This window comes from Giraffa tippelskirchi, chromosome 13, assembly GCF_054371585.1.
Source record: "Giraffa tippelskirchi isolate mGirTip1 chromosome 13, T2T-mGirTip1v1.2.pri, whole genome shotgun sequence".
Taxonomy (NCBI): Eukaryota; Metazoa; Chordata; class Mammalia; order Artiodactyla; family Giraffidae; genus Giraffa; species Giraffa tippelskirchi.
Genome location: NC_137287.1, coordinates 52547557 through 52566953, shown reverse-complemented (window position 1 = coordinate 52566953; position 19397 = coordinate 52547557). Strand labels below are relative to the sequence as shown.

Genomic DNA, 19397 nt, shown 5'->3' with positions numbered 1-19397 from the left:
CTATTTCAAATCGTGAAAGATGATGCTGTGAAAGTGCTGCACTCAATATGCCAGCAAATTTGGAAAACTCAGCAGTGGCCATGGGACTGGAAAAGGTCAGTTTTCATTCCAATCCCAAAGAAGGGCAATGCCAAAGAATGCTCAAACTACTGCATAGTTGCACTCATCTCACATGCTAGTAAAGTAATGCTCAAAATTCTCCAAGCCAGGCTTCAGCAATACGTGAACCATGAACTTCCAGATGTTCAAGCTGGTTTTAGAAAAGGCAGAGGAACCAGAGATCAAATTGCCAACATCAAAAGCCAGAGAACTCCAGAAAAATATCTATTTCTGCTTTATTGACTATGCCAAAGCCTTTGTGTAGATCACAATAAACTGTGAAAAATTCTTCAAGAGATGGGAATACCAGACCACCTGACCTGCCTGTTGAGAAACCTGTGTGCAGATCAGGAAGCAATAGTTAGAACTGGACATGGAACAACAGACTGGTTCCAAATAGGGAAAGCAGTACATCAAGGCTATATACTGTCATCCTGCTTATTTAACTTACGTGCAGAGTACGTCATGAGAAACACTAGGCTGGAAGAAGCACAAGCTGGAATCAAGATTGCCGGGAGAAATATCAATAACCTCAGATGTGCAGATGTCACCACCCTTATGGCAGAAAGTGAAGAAGAACTAAAGAGTCTCTTGATGAAAGAGGACAGTGAAAAAGTTGGCTTAAAGCTCAACATTCAGAAAACTAAGATCATGGCATCCGGTCCCGTTACTTCATGGCAAATAGATGGGGAAACAGTGGAAATAGTGGCCGACTTTATTTTTTTTGGCTCCAAAATCCCTGCAGATGGTAATTGCAGCCATGAAATTAAAAAGTTCTTGCTCCTTGGAAGGAAAGTTATAACCAACCTAGACGGCATATTAAAAAGCAGAGACATTACTTTGCCAGCAAAGGTCCGTCTAGTCAAGGCTATGATTTTTCCAGTAGTCATGTATGGATGTGAGAGTTGGACTGTAAAGAAAGCTGAGCAGAGAAGAATTGATGCTTTTGAACTGTGGTGTTGGGGGAGACTCTTGAGAATCCCTTGGTACTGCAAGGAGATCCAATCAGTCTATCCTAAAGGGAAATCAGTCCTGAATATTCATTGGAAGGACTGATGTTGAAGCTAAAACTCCAATACTTTGGCCACCTGATGTGAAGAGCTGACTCATTTGAAAAGACCCTGATGCTGGGAAAGATTGAGGGCAGGAGGAGAAGGGGACGACAGAGGATGAGATGGTTGGATGGCATCACCAACTCAATGGACATGAGTTTGGGTAAGCTCTGGTAGTTGGTGATGGACAGGGAGGCCTGGTGTGCAGTGGTCCATGGGGTCGCAAAGAGTCGGACACAACTGAGTAACTGAACTGAAGTGTATGAGAAAATTATGTGAAAATGTTGTGAAAGCTGTTAAGCAATTGCAAATTCATTTTAATAGATAACCGTACAACTAACGAGATAATTAGTTCTCTATTGCCCTTCTAGCTCTAGATGGGTGTGGGACCAGTGCCCTTGTATATAACATTGCAGCCTTCATCTCCTGTGATGTGAAGTGTAAAGTGTGTAGACCACTTAACTAAGGTCTGCCTTGCTCAGTACTAAAAGGTTGGATTGAATATTGATTAAATGAGAAAAAAACCCAGTATCCATCCATAACTGACTCTCTATCACCTTTGCTTTTTTAAAAAATTTGTCTTATTCTGCTTTTCACTTAGGTTTTCCAAACGAGCCTGCTGCAGTCATCGCCCTTAGCACCATTAAGGAATGGCTGGCCAAGAAGCAGCACGAGGTAGGGGAACACAGTCAGTGAACATACAAGATGCTATGATTTGATCCTCAGTTTTGAAAAGGCAGATACATTTATTCTGTAAATATCCAGGAGACCTAGTCATTGAGCCAAAGATGGGTGATTGAATATCTTTCTGTAAATATTGACTGAAGGCATGAGGTTGAAGGCATGGTTTTGGTGGTGAAGATGGGCAAAATGATCAGATTTATTTAGCCGTGATCTCACTTTTGCTTCTTTAGAAAAAATGGTTTTGTGCATAAAAGAACTGGGTAGATTTCATTAAGATGAAGAATTCATGGGTCGTCTGGTTCTATTTTCCTGAACGAGTTACCTTTGTTGACAGGGGATTTCTGATGTTTAAGGATTTTTTTCAGTAATCTAAGATCACTTTATATTTAACCAATCTTTAAAGCAACCTCTGAGTGTGATATCTGAGTGGGTTTGGCTAATTCTGCTAAATTATCATGATGGGGATTTTTTTAATGAAACTGAATGCTTCCATCATTATACATCATGCCTGTTATTCTGCTTATTTAATAAGATCTTCGGGATATATGCAGTGATGTGTAAAAGGATTATTCAAGTAAACCAAGGAACACAATAAGTAAATATGCTATGGAGGCTTGGATTTTAGAGGTTCAGTGATTAACATATAACAGCAAATAGGTTTCAGACAACACACAATATTGTGCATTTTTCTTCTGATTTTGGTTTTGTCCTCATATGCTCACATGAGTACTGTAACGTATTTTTTTTCCATTTATGATGGCCCATGAATTTAGCTTTCTCCTTGGGTAGGAAATAGATTATTTGGAAATGTCTGGGTATGGAAAGAGACTATGGAAGTTTCCTGATGAGAGCTCTTGGTGCTTTTGTGTGTTTAAAGAAACAGCAGTGTCATTTTTGCTAATTACTGTGATTTCAGCATTTTTAAAACAGGTATGAACATTGTTGATCTCAAGTAGAAGACCACATGGTCAGACATACCCATTTTGGTGTTTGCTTTTTCTTTTCCTCTTACTTTTGAAAGGTGTATGTATGACAACTTTAATTTAGAAAATAACTTTAATAACCTCAAAGATGCAGAATAAAAATTAAACCAAAATAGCCAGTTTCCAAAACATTTATTTGACATGTATTATTTTCACAACAATCTTGCAGAATATGTAGGGTAGGTATTGCTATCTTTATCTTCATCTGGAATCAAACAGTTAAATGACAAACTCAAAACTTCAGAGTCTCAGAGCCAAGAGTCTGACCCACCTCTCCTGATGCTAAGAGCCATTCCTCCTTGGAATGCTCCTGAGGCCAGGAGAGACGTTCAGTTCCTTTGAAAGCTGGTAATCTTCAATATATCTCTCGGTCATAGTGAAGGCTCTTAGACCATCTGCTTGGCAAAAATGTGGTGTTTCATGAGTTGAAAACTGGTAAATGAGATTGTGTATTGGTATAAATCCATCATTTCCACTAAAGTAATAATCCAAGGACATTTCCCACATTGGAAATCCCCATGAGCCATCTTGGCATGTGATGGGAATACACATAACTACACAAAACAAAAGGAAGTAATAAGAAGGAACAAACATGTTGATCATGTTTATACCTCACTGACACATTTTTCTGATGGAGTCTCCCTAGTTAAACTATTCCAAGAGTTATTTTGTTTAGATACTTGTTGGCTTAGCCTTCCCAACCTAATGATTTTTTGCTCTGATCTCCTTACTAGCCTACTGTCTTTGAGTTCACTCTTTTGCTGTCTTATTCTTTCCATGCTCCTGTCTTGGGTTCATTGCAGGGAATCTACATAATTTGGATTAAGAAACATAACTTAGTTATTGCCGTTACAACTTTAAACATAGCCTATGCTAATGCTTTTTCAAGAGGCTACCTACTTAAATATGCATCAGCTAATTTAATTTCAACAAGTCAGGTTTTGCCTAGTAAATGAATTATAAGTCACGGGACATAGATAAAAGCTATACAAATGGATTATCTAGCAATATTTTGATGTATTTTTTGCTCTGCTGACAAACTAGGTTAAGGACTTTTTCAGTTGTCTCTTCGTGACAGTATTCTTTTGGCATCCGATTGTTTTTTATTCGTTAATTCACTCTTTTGATAATTATATATTGAATCTCACTAAAAACCAGACACTTCGCTAATACTAGGGACAGAATGCTGAAAAACAAAATATTTTCATATGACGTTCATAGTCTAGGAAAAGAGAAATCTAAGTTAAACAAATAAATAGACTATCTCAAAGAGTACAAAGTAAAACCAAGTAATTGCATAGTGGGTTATCGGGAAATGTGGTTTTTGAGAATGTAGAGATTGTTCTGAGGACATCATGTTGGGATAAAGATGTGGATGATGGGAAGGAGTAAGCCAAGCCACACAAGGGGCCTTGAGGGAGGACATTCCACACAGAGGGAAGGCAAGAGGCAGACCCTGAGGGGAGAAAGTTTACTGTTTGCAAGAACAATAAGAGAGATAGTGTGGTGGAACAGAGAGATAAAATAACAGGAGACAAATTTGGACAGAAAGTCAGGGGTCAGATCTGAGTGTTGTGGTTTCATGGAGAGACTTTGATTTTTATGCTAAGTCTTTTAATGGGAAATTGTTGAGGGTTTGGGACAAGGAGTAGCATGAGCAGATTCACCTTGAGAATGACCAAAGTCTGGTTGCTACTTGGAGAATGGACTTGAAAAATGTCTGAATGCAAAAGGGAAGACTGATTAAGGGGCCCTGCAGTAAATCCAGGCAAGAGCCAAATGTGGCTGGGAACACAGTGATGGTGGAAAAGGGGGCAAGGGCGTCAGGTTTAACATATATTTTTTTCAGAACAGTTGATTTGATTCTATTCTGTTACATAAATCACACATTCCTATATTGAGAGGCCTGACTGGGACACCTGGGCCCAGTGTGGGACTGGGAAAAGCATGTTCCGTTCATCCACCATCAACTCGTTTCACTTGCCCACAGTTTAAGCTCTGAGGGTGCTGTTGTCACCACATATTTAAGGGGACTCGGGGACCTGGAGCCCAGCTGAACAAATATTAATAGTGCAGTTAGCTCTGACTGCAGTGGCTCAAACGGAAGAGATGGAGCAGCGGTTTCATAAAAACAGGAAGGTGAATCCTCAAGAGGATATAATTAGGGCACATTGGTGACCCACCAGAACTAAGAAATATAATGACTTCTGACTGAGAAATTGAGAAAACAAAAGAGAATATTCACTGCTGAGAATTGAGTTATTGCTCTGGGAAGACCAGAGAGATGGATTATCTTAAACAAAGACCAGAAACACAAGGAAATGGAAATCAGGATGCAGAGATAAGATTCGAGGCAAGGAGACGCAGAGATCAGACATGAGGTGGGCGATGAGGGGTGGAGATTACCCACTGGCATTTTCAGTTTAATCAAGAATTAAGAACTCACGAGTTCAGAAAATCAAGAGAAAAGCATATCAGAGTTGGCTATAAAAAGTTGACAGCATGTGGCATGGTAACCTTTGCAGAAGCACCCATTTTTCTCAAGTAGAAACTTTCTTAAAGAGAGTAGTGAGCAAAACAAGGGGCCCTTATGGAAATGAGCAGAGGAAACGCGGCCCAGACTTCTGCCTTGGGGAGACTGCTCCATGTTATCATCTGCAGCTTCATGCATTCCTCATTTCTCACGCCATCTAAAAATACTGTTCCTCGTGAAATAGTGATTTCCTCACTGCACAGCTCGGAGGTTCCCCTTTCCTATCTGGAAGTTAACCTAAGTGGTGTTTCTACAGGGCCTGTTCTGTTGGTCCACCCTGGGGACTCATCTGCCCTCTGGGTATCGCTCTCCAGAGCAATGTCTGTATTTGTCAGTTTTTCCATGGGTAGCAGAAGAATAGGATGTCTTTCACTTGTAAAAGCTGCAAATGGCTAGATGTTGTGAGCTATTTGCCTGTTGTGGAGGTCATGTTCAGTGATTTCAAATACCCCAAGGAAGTAACCATCCTACAGCTCAGAGGGCTTGTGGTTAAGGCTTCCAGGAAACCATCTTAGGCAGTAAGGCACCTAAGATGAAGATTTTGAACCAGAAGACCAGTGGATGTCCAGGACACTTGAAATCTGAACACCCTCAGATACTAATCAGGCCTCAGTTACCTGTGACACAGACCTGTACCCCACGCCCACCCCTCTGCCAATGATAAAGCCGCAGATAGCTGAGCAGAAGCATAGCATTCTGGGAGCTCTCATTCAAGCTCCGGCCTTGGGCAGCCATTGTTCAGAGGGGAGGTCATGGTTCACCTGAGACCAGGCCCCAGCTGCATCTCTGCAGATCTTTGAGGATGGCAGTTTCCCAGAAATCTTCCCCATTCATTTACTTCATGGGAATTCCCCCATCTCCTGCCCATAGACTCCTCCTCCACAAGCCGACCCTTTGTGCTGCGGGGGGAACAATTCAATGAGGCAACCTTTGGTTTACCTTTTCAGGCCTTTCATGGGCACTTGGCTTGACTTGGGTATCATTGTCACAGAGGAGCCCCAGCTCTGCATTTTCAAAATCAGTTGATTTTCTTCTGTGTAGGAGGAAGGTGGAAGTTTTTTCTCATTGCCTGCAGAGTTTGGACATTTACCTAACATCCAATACTTTCTAACTGTGCTTTTAACAAATTGCTGTTGAGAATATTAAATATCATCTACTTGTCATTTAAATTGTTTGCTCTGTGCCTTCCAAGGTAAGCAGACCTGTGGTATTGCTGTTTGTCACTTTGGGTAGCTCGCCTACAGTTGAGGGAGGCCATCCCTCATCGCCTGACATGCTGTGTGAATATGGCTGTATGACACCTAGATAGGTGCCCAGCTCTGCACTTGTTACAAGCTAAGGTCCCAGACCTTACCCGGTATGGCCTGGGCCTCAAGGCAACTGCTGGCAGTCGGAGAACAGAACTAGTGTTGGTCTCATTGTTGGGGTTCTTTAGAAGTTAAGATATTGGTCTCTGGTTTCAGCATCCTCCTCCCTGCCTTCCAGAATGCAGACACACAATCCACAAAGTATTGAAAAAGGTGAACACATTCCTCTCCCCCAGAGCTAGAAGTGGGAATCCACTGAAGCCATGCACTTCAGCTTCCTGAAAGTTTCATCTGCTGTTCTCCTGTTAACTTGACAAGATCAGGGACGCAGCCACTCCTTTCCTCCTCACAGATCACAGAGGAAGTGTCACACTTTAGCTTCTGACGCCAAGACTATTTTTTCCCCTTCTTGGCAGAGGTCTTTGAACATATGCAGTGAGTGTTAAAAATTGTTTGTCACTTTTATTTCAGAATCACATTATGGATCACGAAGGAAAAAAAAAAACCACTGCAGGGCCTGCCTTATGTCACTGACATGGAACACCTTTGGATCTGTGTGTGTGGTTCTTAATAGGAGGGCTTAAATGAAACATGAAATGATGTTTACATTTCTGATGGGAAAATTATATCCTTCACACCAAGTTTCAATTCCTGCGGATGGTTGTTTACAGAAATGCAGAGCAATGCACTGTCCTTCATTTCTGCAGGAGACAGAGATGTGGTTGACATGCAGATCTGAAAGGAGCAGAGGTGTTGCCTGGGGTTCTCCCTGGGGGATGTCTTTTTATGTTTAGAAGCATCATTTGAACATCTATGCAGTCCTTAGTTTCTGGAACAATTTAAACTTAAGATGTGTGTGTTTAAAAAAAATAAATTGCACTTAAAATCTTCACATTCTGTTGCAGGAATGTGATTATGGTAATAACACCCATCATCATAATAGGCTGCTATTAAAATGTATCCTTTGACTAGTCCAGGCCCGGTCTTCAGGTGGAAGCCGTGATGCTTATTGTCTCTGACATAATGGAAGAAAACTATTCCCAGATTTTGCACATGTGCTGTGTTCCTTTTGCGCTTCAGGAACCCTCACGACTTGGAAAGAATTTTTGTCTCTCCCTCCGTCTTCCTCCTTCCTCTTTCCCTCCCTTCTTTCCCTCCTCTTTCATATGCATACACACTCATTCACTCACTCACTCATCACTCATTCATATACATAATACTTCATTCTCACATTGTCTGGGTTGAAGTTTGTGAGAAGCAGATTCATGAGTGGCTGGATATGAGTTTTATCTCTTGATTGTGTGATTCTAAATACCCATTGTTAGAGTAAAAGCCATGTCCCAAGGCAGCTTCTGCCTTCTTGATGGGAAACTGTTCAAGTGCTGGGTATCACCATAGACCTCACCTGAGAGGTTGCCAAGTGTGCAAATGCACTTCTCTCTGCATCCCCACGCTGTTTTAGCATCTGTTCCCAACAGACACATTCAAGTTTTGCAGCCAGAAATTAGAACCTCTTGCTCTTGTCTCCAGGCTTCATAAGCCTGTTCCCATAGATCAAGAAACATGATGGATGAAATAATACAAATTGTGATGCTTTAGTTAGTGATCCCGGAGAAGGCAAGGCACCCCACTCCAGTACTCTTGCCTGGAAAATCCCATGGACGGAGGAGCCTGGTGGGCTGCAGTCCATGGGGTCGCTAAGAGTCGGACACGACTGAGCGACTTCACTTTCACTTTTCCCTTTCATGCACTGGAGAAGGAAATGGCAATCCACTCCAGTGTTCTTGCCTGGAGAATCCCAGGGACGGGGGAGCCTGGTGGGCTGCCCTCTATGGGGTCACACAGAGTCAGACACGACTGAAGCGACTTGGCAGCAGCAGCAGCAGCAGCAGTTAGTGATCCCAACTGGCGCTGGAAAAGGAAACTGAGGACCCACTTTAGCGAAGGAGCAGAGAGAGCTGGGGCTCAGGAGCTGCCAGTGGCCATGTTCCCTGCCATCTTTTTTTTTTTTTTTTTTGGCAGGGGGCGGGTATACCTTAAGAGGATATTTTGCTGAAGATGTTACTGATCATTGGGTAGTTGACAGAGTTGAAGAGCCCGTTTTGCTGGCCTGAGTGAAGAGTCAAAAATGTTGGTATATTTTAGCAAAACTGACCTCTCATTTTAGTATTAACAACTCAAGCTAGTAATTCTCAGCTAGAGAAAAGGGGCAGTTGGGAATCATTTGGAGGCTTGTTTCCCAAAGCTGCATGTTTTAAGTAGTTTACCCCTTTCACAGAACTCATCTTATGTTGAACTACTGCTTTCAGTAGAATTATTCCAGATCTTTCAAATATGTTGGGTCAGAAAAATACATTGAGTCACTGTTCTCAATAGCAATGTGAGTAAGAACTCTTTTAAAAATGCAGCCTTTCAGTACTTTCATGCAGGGGGAAATCATCAGCTTGTTTTTGCTGATGGCTGTATCTTCCTCTTTACTGTAACCTCGAGGTAAAGGAACGTGTAAGTTTTATTGGAAGCCAGTACTGAGTAAAAGCCAAGAATAAATAGTATGAGACGAGTGAAGCAGAGATTCTCTATAATTAGTACTTATGTGAACAGTTCTTTGAAAGGGAGTAAGAAGTTTGCTAAGATGATGTGAGCAGAATGTTCCTACAATTGGGATTTGTGTTTTTGAAGTAAGATGGATCTCTTTACAAAATACGACTTGGAAGTCCGTGAGGCTATAGGACATCTTCCAAGCCTGCAGGGTTGTATCAGGGAGGCCACTGTGTAGCAGTAGCGCCTCTCCACCTTCATGGAGTCAAAATGGGACTTACAGCTTCAGGAAGTTGGGTGGGTGAAGGTAGGGTGCAATTCAACCCTGGCTATTATCATCTCGAAGAGGCAGATTGATATAAAAATTAGAACATTGGATTAAAAGTCAGAAAATTTGGGTTCTAATCAGATTAATCTGCGCTTGTACGTATGGGTGCATGCATGCTCTATCACGTCCAACTCTTGGTACCCCATGCACTGTAGCCCACCAGACTCCTCTGACCATGGAATTTTCCAGGCAAGAATACTGGAGTCGGTTGCCATTTCCTACTCCAACTCTCCTGTGTAAACATGGACAATTAAATCCATCTCTCTGTACTCCTTATCTGTAAAGTGGGGAATGTGGGCCAAGTCTCTTCCAGCTCCAGAATCCATCACCACCAGTGTTGTCTTCTGGAGCAGCCTCACTGATACAGCCATAGTCATGTCTTTGCTCAGTCATCATGGCAGAATCAACCCAAAAGAAGGTTTTGGCCTCTCTGATTCTCCAGGTGATATACCAAAGATCAAGCATCATTCTCACATGCTCTCTGATGCCTTTAAGACGATTCTTAATTTCCATATGGGTGTCTCTTTAGAGTCAGTATTAACGACCTTGACCCATTTAGTGTAGGAGAAGAGGCCACCATGTTGCTTTTCTATCAATGATCTGGATTATATAGTGATTTCAAAATAGACAACCTTTAAAACTCCTTATGAAATGAAATCTGCTGATTATCCAAATGATGTGGCATTTTTATAAATAGTAAGTAAACCTCTGAGCGTGTGGTTGGATCTACATCTGACACAGGGATAAAAATGACACTGAGAGGCTCTACTTAAGGACGTTCTACTGCCATTTTCATAAGCTGGAAGTATGTGCCTGCCTTCTTGCTGAGTAGAGAGAGAAAAACAACCTTCTGCCTTGCTCTCCACCTTAATTGAATAGGATTCATGTGCTGCCATGATTGAATGGAAAATCAGCAATCTTGCCACCATCATCGAGCTTAATTCAGCCAAGAACAAGAAAGATACTTTCTCATTCTTGTGAAGTTAAATGATCTGCCTCTGAGAGGCAATGTTCCCAGCCAGATCTCAGTTTCATATGGAAGCTGTGGCCAGATTTGTAGCCATCTCATTGCTTTTCCTAACACATTTGGATTTAGGGGTGGCCCTTGTGGAAGTTGCTTCTGTGGTGGCTCAGATGGTAAAGAATCTGCCTTCAATGCAGGAGACCCAGGTTCGATCCCTGGATCTGGAAGATACCCTGGAGAAAGAAATGGCAACCCACTCCAGTATTCTTGTTTGGAGAATTCCATGGACAGAGGAACCAGGCGGGTGATAGTCCATGGGGTCGCATAGAGTCAGACAGGGCTGAGCGACTAACACTTTTACTTTTCTGTGGAAACTGCACCTCTTTGATAGTGACATGTCCATTCATTATGCTAAGAAACAAGAGTAGATATGCCAAAGCTACCAGTACTTCAATCTCTTGACACTTCAACAAAAACACACTAGAAGAAACTTCCAAAGAGTGTGGACCTGTGAACATGCAAATCAGCTGAGTTATAGACAAAAGTAGATATGGAGGAGGCGGATTGTGAGCTTAGCGATAGAAAGACTTGCTAACATGACCGGCTCAGTCAGATCTACTTCTTATTTCTGTTCAAAGATTCTTAGGAAGTCTTATCATATAGAAACTTGAGGGTAGAGGAGAAAGCTGTGGCATCTTCAGTCCACACCAGGGAGCCCCTAACTTTCAATGAGGAGGCTATTTCCTTGAAGCAGAGAACAGAAAGGATATTGGAGGATATCTGGTTTCTGAAACTTGTGGTGAATCCAAGTTACTAAAACCTGGTCAGAATGAAGCATTCACGTCTGTGATCCAGATTTTGAAGGCCTTAGGCAAGGAAGGTAGATCCTGACGTACTGATTTTAGACTCGGTTCTGCAGTAAGGGCTGCCACCACTGACATGCGCCCTGTTGGGCACCAGGGCAAGTGATGTCTGATAGTGAGAAGGTGCTTCCTGTGTCCATGGCTTCTGCTGCGTGCATTCTGTTAAAAAAAACACAACAAAAATAAGAGATTTTAAATGATATAATTTATTTTGAGTTTCATAATAAACCTTGGCATGAGATAAGAAATATAAATTCACTCTTCTTCCAATTGGTCCAGATTCTCACAAACATCTTAGCTTCCTTCTGCACCAGTGTAATGCTAGTCCATAAGGACGTTTTTGTTGTTATTGCTTCTCTGACATTGCTCCTAAATGTTAGCCAACAACTTCATCTCTTGCTCAATGGGGACTTTGAAAACTCCAGCAGCTTCTCTTAAAGCTGCAGGAAAAACAGGCTTTGTTGAGCTTATTCAGAGACATGTTAGTTTCTAACATAGGGCCTGCCTAAAGAAGTTTGAAGATTAATTTTGCCCATGTGAAATTTTCATTTTATGTGCTGAAATTTAGAGCCTGAATAAAGCATAAGAAAAACTCAGCTGCATTTATTTTTCAACATAAATGTTGGCTGCTTCAAGCCTATAGATCTTTGCTTAGTCTGGGCTCTTTTTCCTGCCTGATTATACACTGGAGAAACTCCTAATGACCCAGGCATTGCTGAGCTTATCAGTAAGACACTGACCTGGGAATAAGGAGATTTCAGGAGAGGCTGTAGCCATTCTAGGCCTGTTCTTTACCTATAAAATAAGGTGAAAGTCACCTGGGAAATGATTAAATCATATACCAGCACCATAGCCTAAATCTACTGTATTGCCATATCTGGGAGAACAGCAGCCTATTTTAAAACATTTCTCCAGCCAGTGGTTGATTAGACCAGTAACTCTCAAAGATTTTTTTTCCAGCTAGAAAATACTATGGTGCAAGCTCATATTTATTCTCTTCAACGTGGAAAAAGATCTTCTGGGGACTGTGAGAGTAAACCTCTCTCTAAACCAAAAAACAACAGACCTTCTAACAAGGGATTTAGGAGCCTTGATGGGAATGTATTGTCTAGAAGCTTCCAGAGTAGCCACCATAGCCTTCTCACTGATAGACACTTGTTTCTTCCATCCTGTAATTGCCTTTGACATAAGTTGACAAATAAACAATGTTGATCATGTCTACATATAACATCTCACTCCTACTTACATTAAATATTCATGGGATTTGCTAGCTAGGTTTCCGTGGCACCCTATACATAGTAGGGGCCTTTTATCTCTTTTAGAAAGCACTTTTAATATATTTCCGAAATCTTATTTATAGTAAAGCATTGCCTCTGGATACGTATTCAAATGCCTCCATGCATGAGATATATTTAATAAGTTAGTAAAAAGTCATCAACATATACAACGGAATCATTATTTGAGTATTACATATAGATGACGAGTCTGTCTCTTGGATCTTATATAATTATATTGGTTTCTGAAAAGCCTTTTGAGAATAAAGTGCTCAGTCACACGAAGCAACTTAGTTCTCCTTGGGCGTGAGGCCACCATTTAGCAGGCTACAAGGGGCATGTTTTCTGACTGGTACCGTGTTGTCCTGCATGGGAGCCTGTTTACACCACCTACCTGTGGATTGGTCCCTGGATATGCAGATACGTGTCACCCACTGTGTTTCCAGAATCTCCTGCCGTTGATGAAATTAACTATTTAAGGAATTTGAAAATAAACCATTGTACTAAAATTCATTGCTGAAATACTAACCAGCTTAATATCTTCTGCTGCCCAAAATTCTGCTCTGAAAACAATTAGAGCATGATGGGCTGTGTGTTTGACAGTCCGAATTGATCTACAAATGACCTGGGTGTGCTTCAGTTAAGCACAGGGCAACTTGGGAATGTATTAAGTTGATTAATCATCTCATATGTTTTTCCCCTGGGTTCAGTGACATCTACAAAGATCATTTTTCTAAGAAGTTTTTCTCTTTACAAATTTAAACTCAAGGGAAATCGGATCCATATGGTCCTGATTCATTTGTACTAACTCATCAAAACGTTCTTTCCCTTATAAGTTATTGAATGTCTGCAGAGGATTTTGACTGTTTTTTATAAGTTCTTTTAAGCCGTTCTGTCTAGAGGCAGGAAATGGCCATTTGCCAGCAGCAAGTGAACCCCCCAAATAGTCACGTTCTGTGCAGGAGGCAAAGGAAAAAGAAAATTCATCCCCTGCTTCTAAGTATAGTTGACTAATGATTTTCCATAGAGGGTGGGAATAAGTGTTTCCTCTGGAATATATTAGTACATTTGTTAAATGTAAGGTTAAAGAAATCCCACTAGGTGGTTGCAGCAGGAATGGGATTGACATCACCCCCTTTACCACATACCTGTGCAGCTCTTTTTTATCACTGTTTATTTTTGGTTGCGCCGGGTGGCATCTTCGTTGCTGTCCATGGGCTTTCTCTGGTTTCAGAAAGCAGGAGCTACTCTCAAGTTGCAGTGCATGGGTTTTTTGTTGCAGCGGCTTCTCTTGTTGCAGCTCCTGGGCTCTAGAACACAGGCTCGGTTGTTGTGGCACACGGGCTTAGTTGTCCCATGGCATGTGAGATCTTCCCAAACCAGGGATCGAACCTCTGTCCCCGACACTGACAGGCAGACTCAACCACTGGCCCACCAGGGAAGTCTTTAGCGTATAGTAAGTCCCGTACAAATGAACTTTCAAGTTGTAAACTTTCAACTATACTTTTAAGGTACTGTACTGTAAGATTAAAAATGTTTTCTTTATTTTTTGTGTTTGTTTTTATGTATTGTTTGTGTGAAAAGTATTATAAACCTATTACAGTATAGTACTGTATAGCCAGTTGTGATAGTTAGGTAACTAGGCTAACTTTGTTGGACTTACACACTCTTGGAATGAAACTCCTTCCTATGTAGGGGATTTGCTGTAGTTGATTTACCCAGTAACTTATAGCCTTGACCTAAGTGAAACGTGTGACATCTTCAGTATGTACATCAGAGGTTATTTCTCTGTGCGTGTGTGTGTGTGTGACAGAGAGAGAGATTGATTTTATTCTAACCCCATTTCTACATTTTGTATTTCTCCTACTGAGTTCAGTAGATCTACTTTTGAGGCTCAGAAGTAATATGCCATACCATACTTTTTCAAATAAGTGAACTTTGGTCTACTAGTGACAGCTGAGGACAAGTGGATTTCAGAAGCAAATCCACTTGAGCTTGATTTTTCACTAACTAACTATATATATATTTACACACACACACACACACACACACACACACACACACACACGTTCCCTGGTCGCTCAGCTGGTAAAGAACGTGCCTGCCAATGCAGGAGATGCAAAAGACTGGGTTCGATCCCTGGGTTGGGAAGATCCCCTGGAGGAGGGAATGGTAACCTGCCCCAGTATTCTTGCCTGGGAAATTCCATGGACAGTGCATCCTGGCAGGCTACAGTCCATAGGGTTGCAAAGAGTTGATCATGACTGAGTGCATGTGTGTGGACACACATACACATAAACATACATATATATATTTAATGACACACATGTTGAAAAATTGAGTGCATCTTTTGTCTAAGCACCTCATTTGGATGATCTCATTTAATTAACATAGCAAACCTATGTGGTTGTCATTGTAATCCTTCTATTTTATGGATGAGGAAACTGAGATTTAGCAATACTAAGTAAAATTTCAAAGACCACACAGCAAATAAATGGCAGAGCTGTAATTCTAATTCAGGATTTCAAACTCATAACCATGATCATTGAAAGCATCTTTTTTTTTTCTTAATAATAGTTGTCCAACTCTTTGTGACTCCATGGACTGTAGCCTGCCAGGCTCCTCTGTCCATGGAATTTCCCAGGCAAGAATACTGGAGTGGGTTGCCATTTACTTCTCCAGAATATCTTCCTGATCCACAGATCAAATCCGAGTCTCCTACATTGCAGGCAGATTTTTCACCTCTGAGCCAGTAGGAAAGCTAATGATAGTAAGTTACTATTTCAGAGACCTTTTTTCAGTGTTTACAAGTCTGCAGTCTAATTTTGGATTTTTCCTGCCATGTTCCCTTGGAACCTACCACACTGTTGCTCAAGTGACTTGTGTAGAGTTGCTTGTTAATTTTTTTAGGAAACTGAGATAGCAGGTCCACAGTTTGGCCATCTTTGATTTTCTTGCCCCCAGTACAATGCCAGGCCCATATGCACTCCAGGTTGGATGAAAGACTAAAGAGGTAACAAACGGAGCTTTTATTATCCTGCCAAGCACTCTCTTAGTCTCCTAAGCTTTCATGTGATGAGCGCTAAAGCCGAACAGCCATGCTGGGGTGACATAGGCAAATCTGATCAAATGATAAGCAAGCTCAGGAAGTTTTTAAATCTCCCAGGGGTAGGTAGGCCCTGGCAGTGGCTGCGGTTTCTCAGGGATCTGCGCTGTCTGTGAAGCACATGCTGCTTGAGATGACACGTTCCTCTTACTTGGTCCTGTCATGTCTGCTCAGTTGTATCTTTGGGGAATTTTTTTCCCCTCATGCCCCCATGCAACCTTAGGAAAACTTACAAGTTTCAGGGCTTTGACTGCAATTGTGGATTTACCTGTTAGCTTTTCCATGAACTTGAAGACAGCGACTGTCATTTCACCTATGAACTTCGTGTGTGTGTGTGTGCATGCACGCATGTGTGTGTATGTACTAAATCCAGGGGGCCTGGCAGATAGAAGACCTTGATACAAGCACACTGATTGAATGACTATTTTATATTGTTTCTTATGATGACAGACCTGAGCATGCACGAACCCTGCACATCTGTCTCCTACAGACCTTCTTTTCTGTGTCAGATGTTGAGCATGCTAAGTAGGTTTTTATCTGTATTTCAGTGGTGTTCCAAATTGAGTCAAGCCTTCATCCCTGTGGCTACCCCCCAAATAAGCAGAGGGCTGGAAGCCAGCTCTCCTGTTCACAGCCCTAGCCAGGTCCTAGATGACTGGTAGTGTTTGGGGGTTAGGAAGCTTCAGACTACTGTATAAAAGGACAAGCTTATTCAGGGAATGAGCTAGAGAAATTCAATACACCTAGAGGCTCATTCTCTGGCCTGAGCCCTTGAGCTGTTGAGCTGTGGCTGGTGAACACAGCACTTAACTCCTTTGCCTACCTGGCCTTCTGCTGTCATGCAGAGACTCCTATGATTTTAAACACTGGGCCACCTTGGTCTTTGTGCATGTTCTAAGTCACTTCAGTTGTGTCCTACTCTTTGCAACCCTATGGACCATAGCCCGCTTGGCTTCTCTGTCCATGGGATTCTCCAGGCAAGAATACTGGAGTGAGTTGTCATGCCCTCCTCCAGGGGATCTTCCTGACCCAGTGATGGAATCCTGGTTTCTTACATCCCCTGCATTGGCAGGCGGGTTCTTTACCACTAGCATCACCTGGGAAGCCCACCTTGGTCTTTAGGTAACCACATTATCTTTTTTCTTTTTTTCTAATCTATCTATTTTGACATTATTTTTAGAAAATCTACTTGATGATGTCAGTATTTCCATTTCCAGTTGTGGAGTCTGATATTATGTTTAAAATGCTGTGTATTTCCACATATAACACCTTTCAGAAATGAAAATATGTTCTTGAGAAAAATGTTGGCAGTGTACATTCATGTGGAATTCTTTCAATAGCAACCTAGTCTTCACTAATGTATTTAACAAAGACTCAATAGCCGTGTGCATTTTTTATGCAAAGATGGCTGACGTCCTTATAATCTGATGGAAGAGACACAGACAGACAGTTGTCACTTGACAATGAGGTGAGTGCCAGGGCAGATGGTGTCTTTCTGTCCAGAGTGCTGGACAGAAGAAAGAGGGAAGATTCTGGGGCTTCCTAATTTAAATGGGCAAGAGACTGGAGTCTGCACATCCCTCCCATGGCTTCCATTCCCCTGGGAGTAAATCCAAAGGCCTCCCCTAGCGCACGCCCTCGACCTTTGACCAGCAAACTCATTGATTTTTTTTTTTAATTTCTAACTGTAACTTAGCACTTCCTCTGTCTTGACTGTATCCACAAACCACAGTGGGTTCAGCATTTTCTGTGACTTTGTCATCAATAGAAACCACAAATTTTCTATGACTTTACACTCAGATCACCACTAGATCTTGTTTAAGTGTGTTTGTTAACAGAGAAAATGAAAAGTGTCAGTTGCTCAGTAGTGTTTGATTCTTTGTGGCCCCCATGGATGGTAGCCCACCAGCCTCTTCTGTCCATGAGATTCTTCAGGCAAGAATACTGGAATGGATAGCCATCCCCTTCTCCAAGGAATTCTCCCAACCCAGGGATAGAACCCAGGTCTCCTGCATTCAGGCGGATTCTCTACTGTCTGAGTCATCAGCTCATTAAAATTGTTCCCTTGGTAATCTTTTGTCATTTTATTTACCTAAGACCGATATTCTAAGAAGGATCTCTAGGCTCCAGTCAGATGCTAAATAGTTCCTAACACCAAGGAGTAGTCCCTCGGGTCCTATCTGTCTTCCCCTCTCTTGCTCTCAGCCCTCCAGCCCCACTGGCTTCCCCTTGGAATCCACCCAGCATGCTCAGGCCTTAGGCCACTATTACTGTAGGTGCAGGATTGCAAACAGCCTGAATGGACCAGAATTTACTGGAAACACACGGACAGCGGTACACCTGGTGTTATACCTGGTTCTCGACCTTTCCCAATGAATAGAAATCGACTAGAGACCAGACAAGATATTCGGGCAAGGCTTTACTAGGGCCCCTGCTGCAGCAGTGGGGAGCGAGAACAAACACCAGGTGCCCTTGCTTGCTCCTGAAGGAGTCCAAGGGTTAGGGCGGAGGGCTGGCGTGGTGTTTGGCACACCCTTTTGGTGGCGGTGTATGCAGGGGGGCATATGCAGTACCCTGTTTTTGTTCAAGGCTCTTTAAAAGTGACAACTGGGTTTTTTGGTCTCCTGTCTTTTGTCCCTAATAGCCTAATGGCTAGGATTCGGTGCTTTCACCGCCGTGGCCCGGGCTCAGTTCCCGGTCAGGGAAGATTTCTCTTGGGCTTCCATCATAGCTCAGTAGGTAAAGAACCTACCTGCAATGCAGGAGACCTGGGTTCAATTCCTGGGTTGGGAAGATCCCCTGGAGAAGGAAATGGCAACCCACTCCAGTATTCGTGCCTGGAGAATCCCATGGACAGAGGAGCCTGGCAGGCTGCAGTCCCTGGGGTCGCAAAGAGTCGGATACAACTTAGCAACTAAACCACACCACATCTTCTGTCCAGAATTTGCCCTAACTGTGCATGCATGCAGTTATTTTTAGTCCCATTCAGTTTCTTTGCATTTTGTTGCTCGAGGAGAGGTGTGTCCAGGTGCAGTCCTTGAAGCAATGGGTCCCAGGTCCCATTGGCAGTGTGTCTCATAGGCAGTATCCACTGGCCTTCCTGCTCTCTCGTGACTCATTAAGAGGGCTAAGTGTGACTTTTTGAACAGTAAAAAGTACAACTTGAAGAATGTATTAATCTTAACAGACAATCTTGAAAAGTGCTAAAGGTTCAGGTTGTTTCAGTCCAGTTCAGTCGCTTAGTTGTGTCTGACTCTTTGTGACCCCATGGACAGCAGCATGCCAGGCTTCCCTGTGTATCACCAACTCCTGGAGTTTACTGAAACTCACGTCCATTGAGTCGGTGATGCCATCCAACCATCTCATCCTCTGTCGTCCCCTTCTCCTCCCACCTTAGCTGTATCTTTTTGCCTAACCCTGCTGCCTAGTTCACCCAATAAAGATGAGCAGACATTATTTGCATCAGTTTCCCGGTACAAACTACCAAAAGTCCCAGAAATTAATGCAACTGGCAATATTCTTTTCAAAGGCACTCACAATCAAATGAGACTCGTGAGAGAACTCGTATCACATAATTTGGGGTGCCCAAAGAGCATGCTTTATGAGGAGGGGAAAGGTAATAGGTTCCTTGCTGGCAGAATGCAGTATCTTGACACACAGTCTGAG

General features: G+C 42.4%; 1 protein-coding gene across 2 annotated transcripts in view; it reads left to right on the top strand.

Moving 5' to 3' along the window:
* Positions 1 to 19397, top strand: part of MACROD2 (mono-ADP ribosylhydrolase 2) — a 2278672-nt gene that overhangs the window by 1644537 nt on the left and 614738 nt on the right. For both annotated transcript variants that reach the window (XM_081556519.1, XM_081556518.1), the window contains exon 8: positions 1753 to 1826. In XM_081556519.1, the coding sequence (XP_081412645.1) occupies positions 1753 to 1826 (74 nt within the window). The remainder of the gene's footprint in view (positions 1 to 1752; positions 1827 to 19397) is intronic.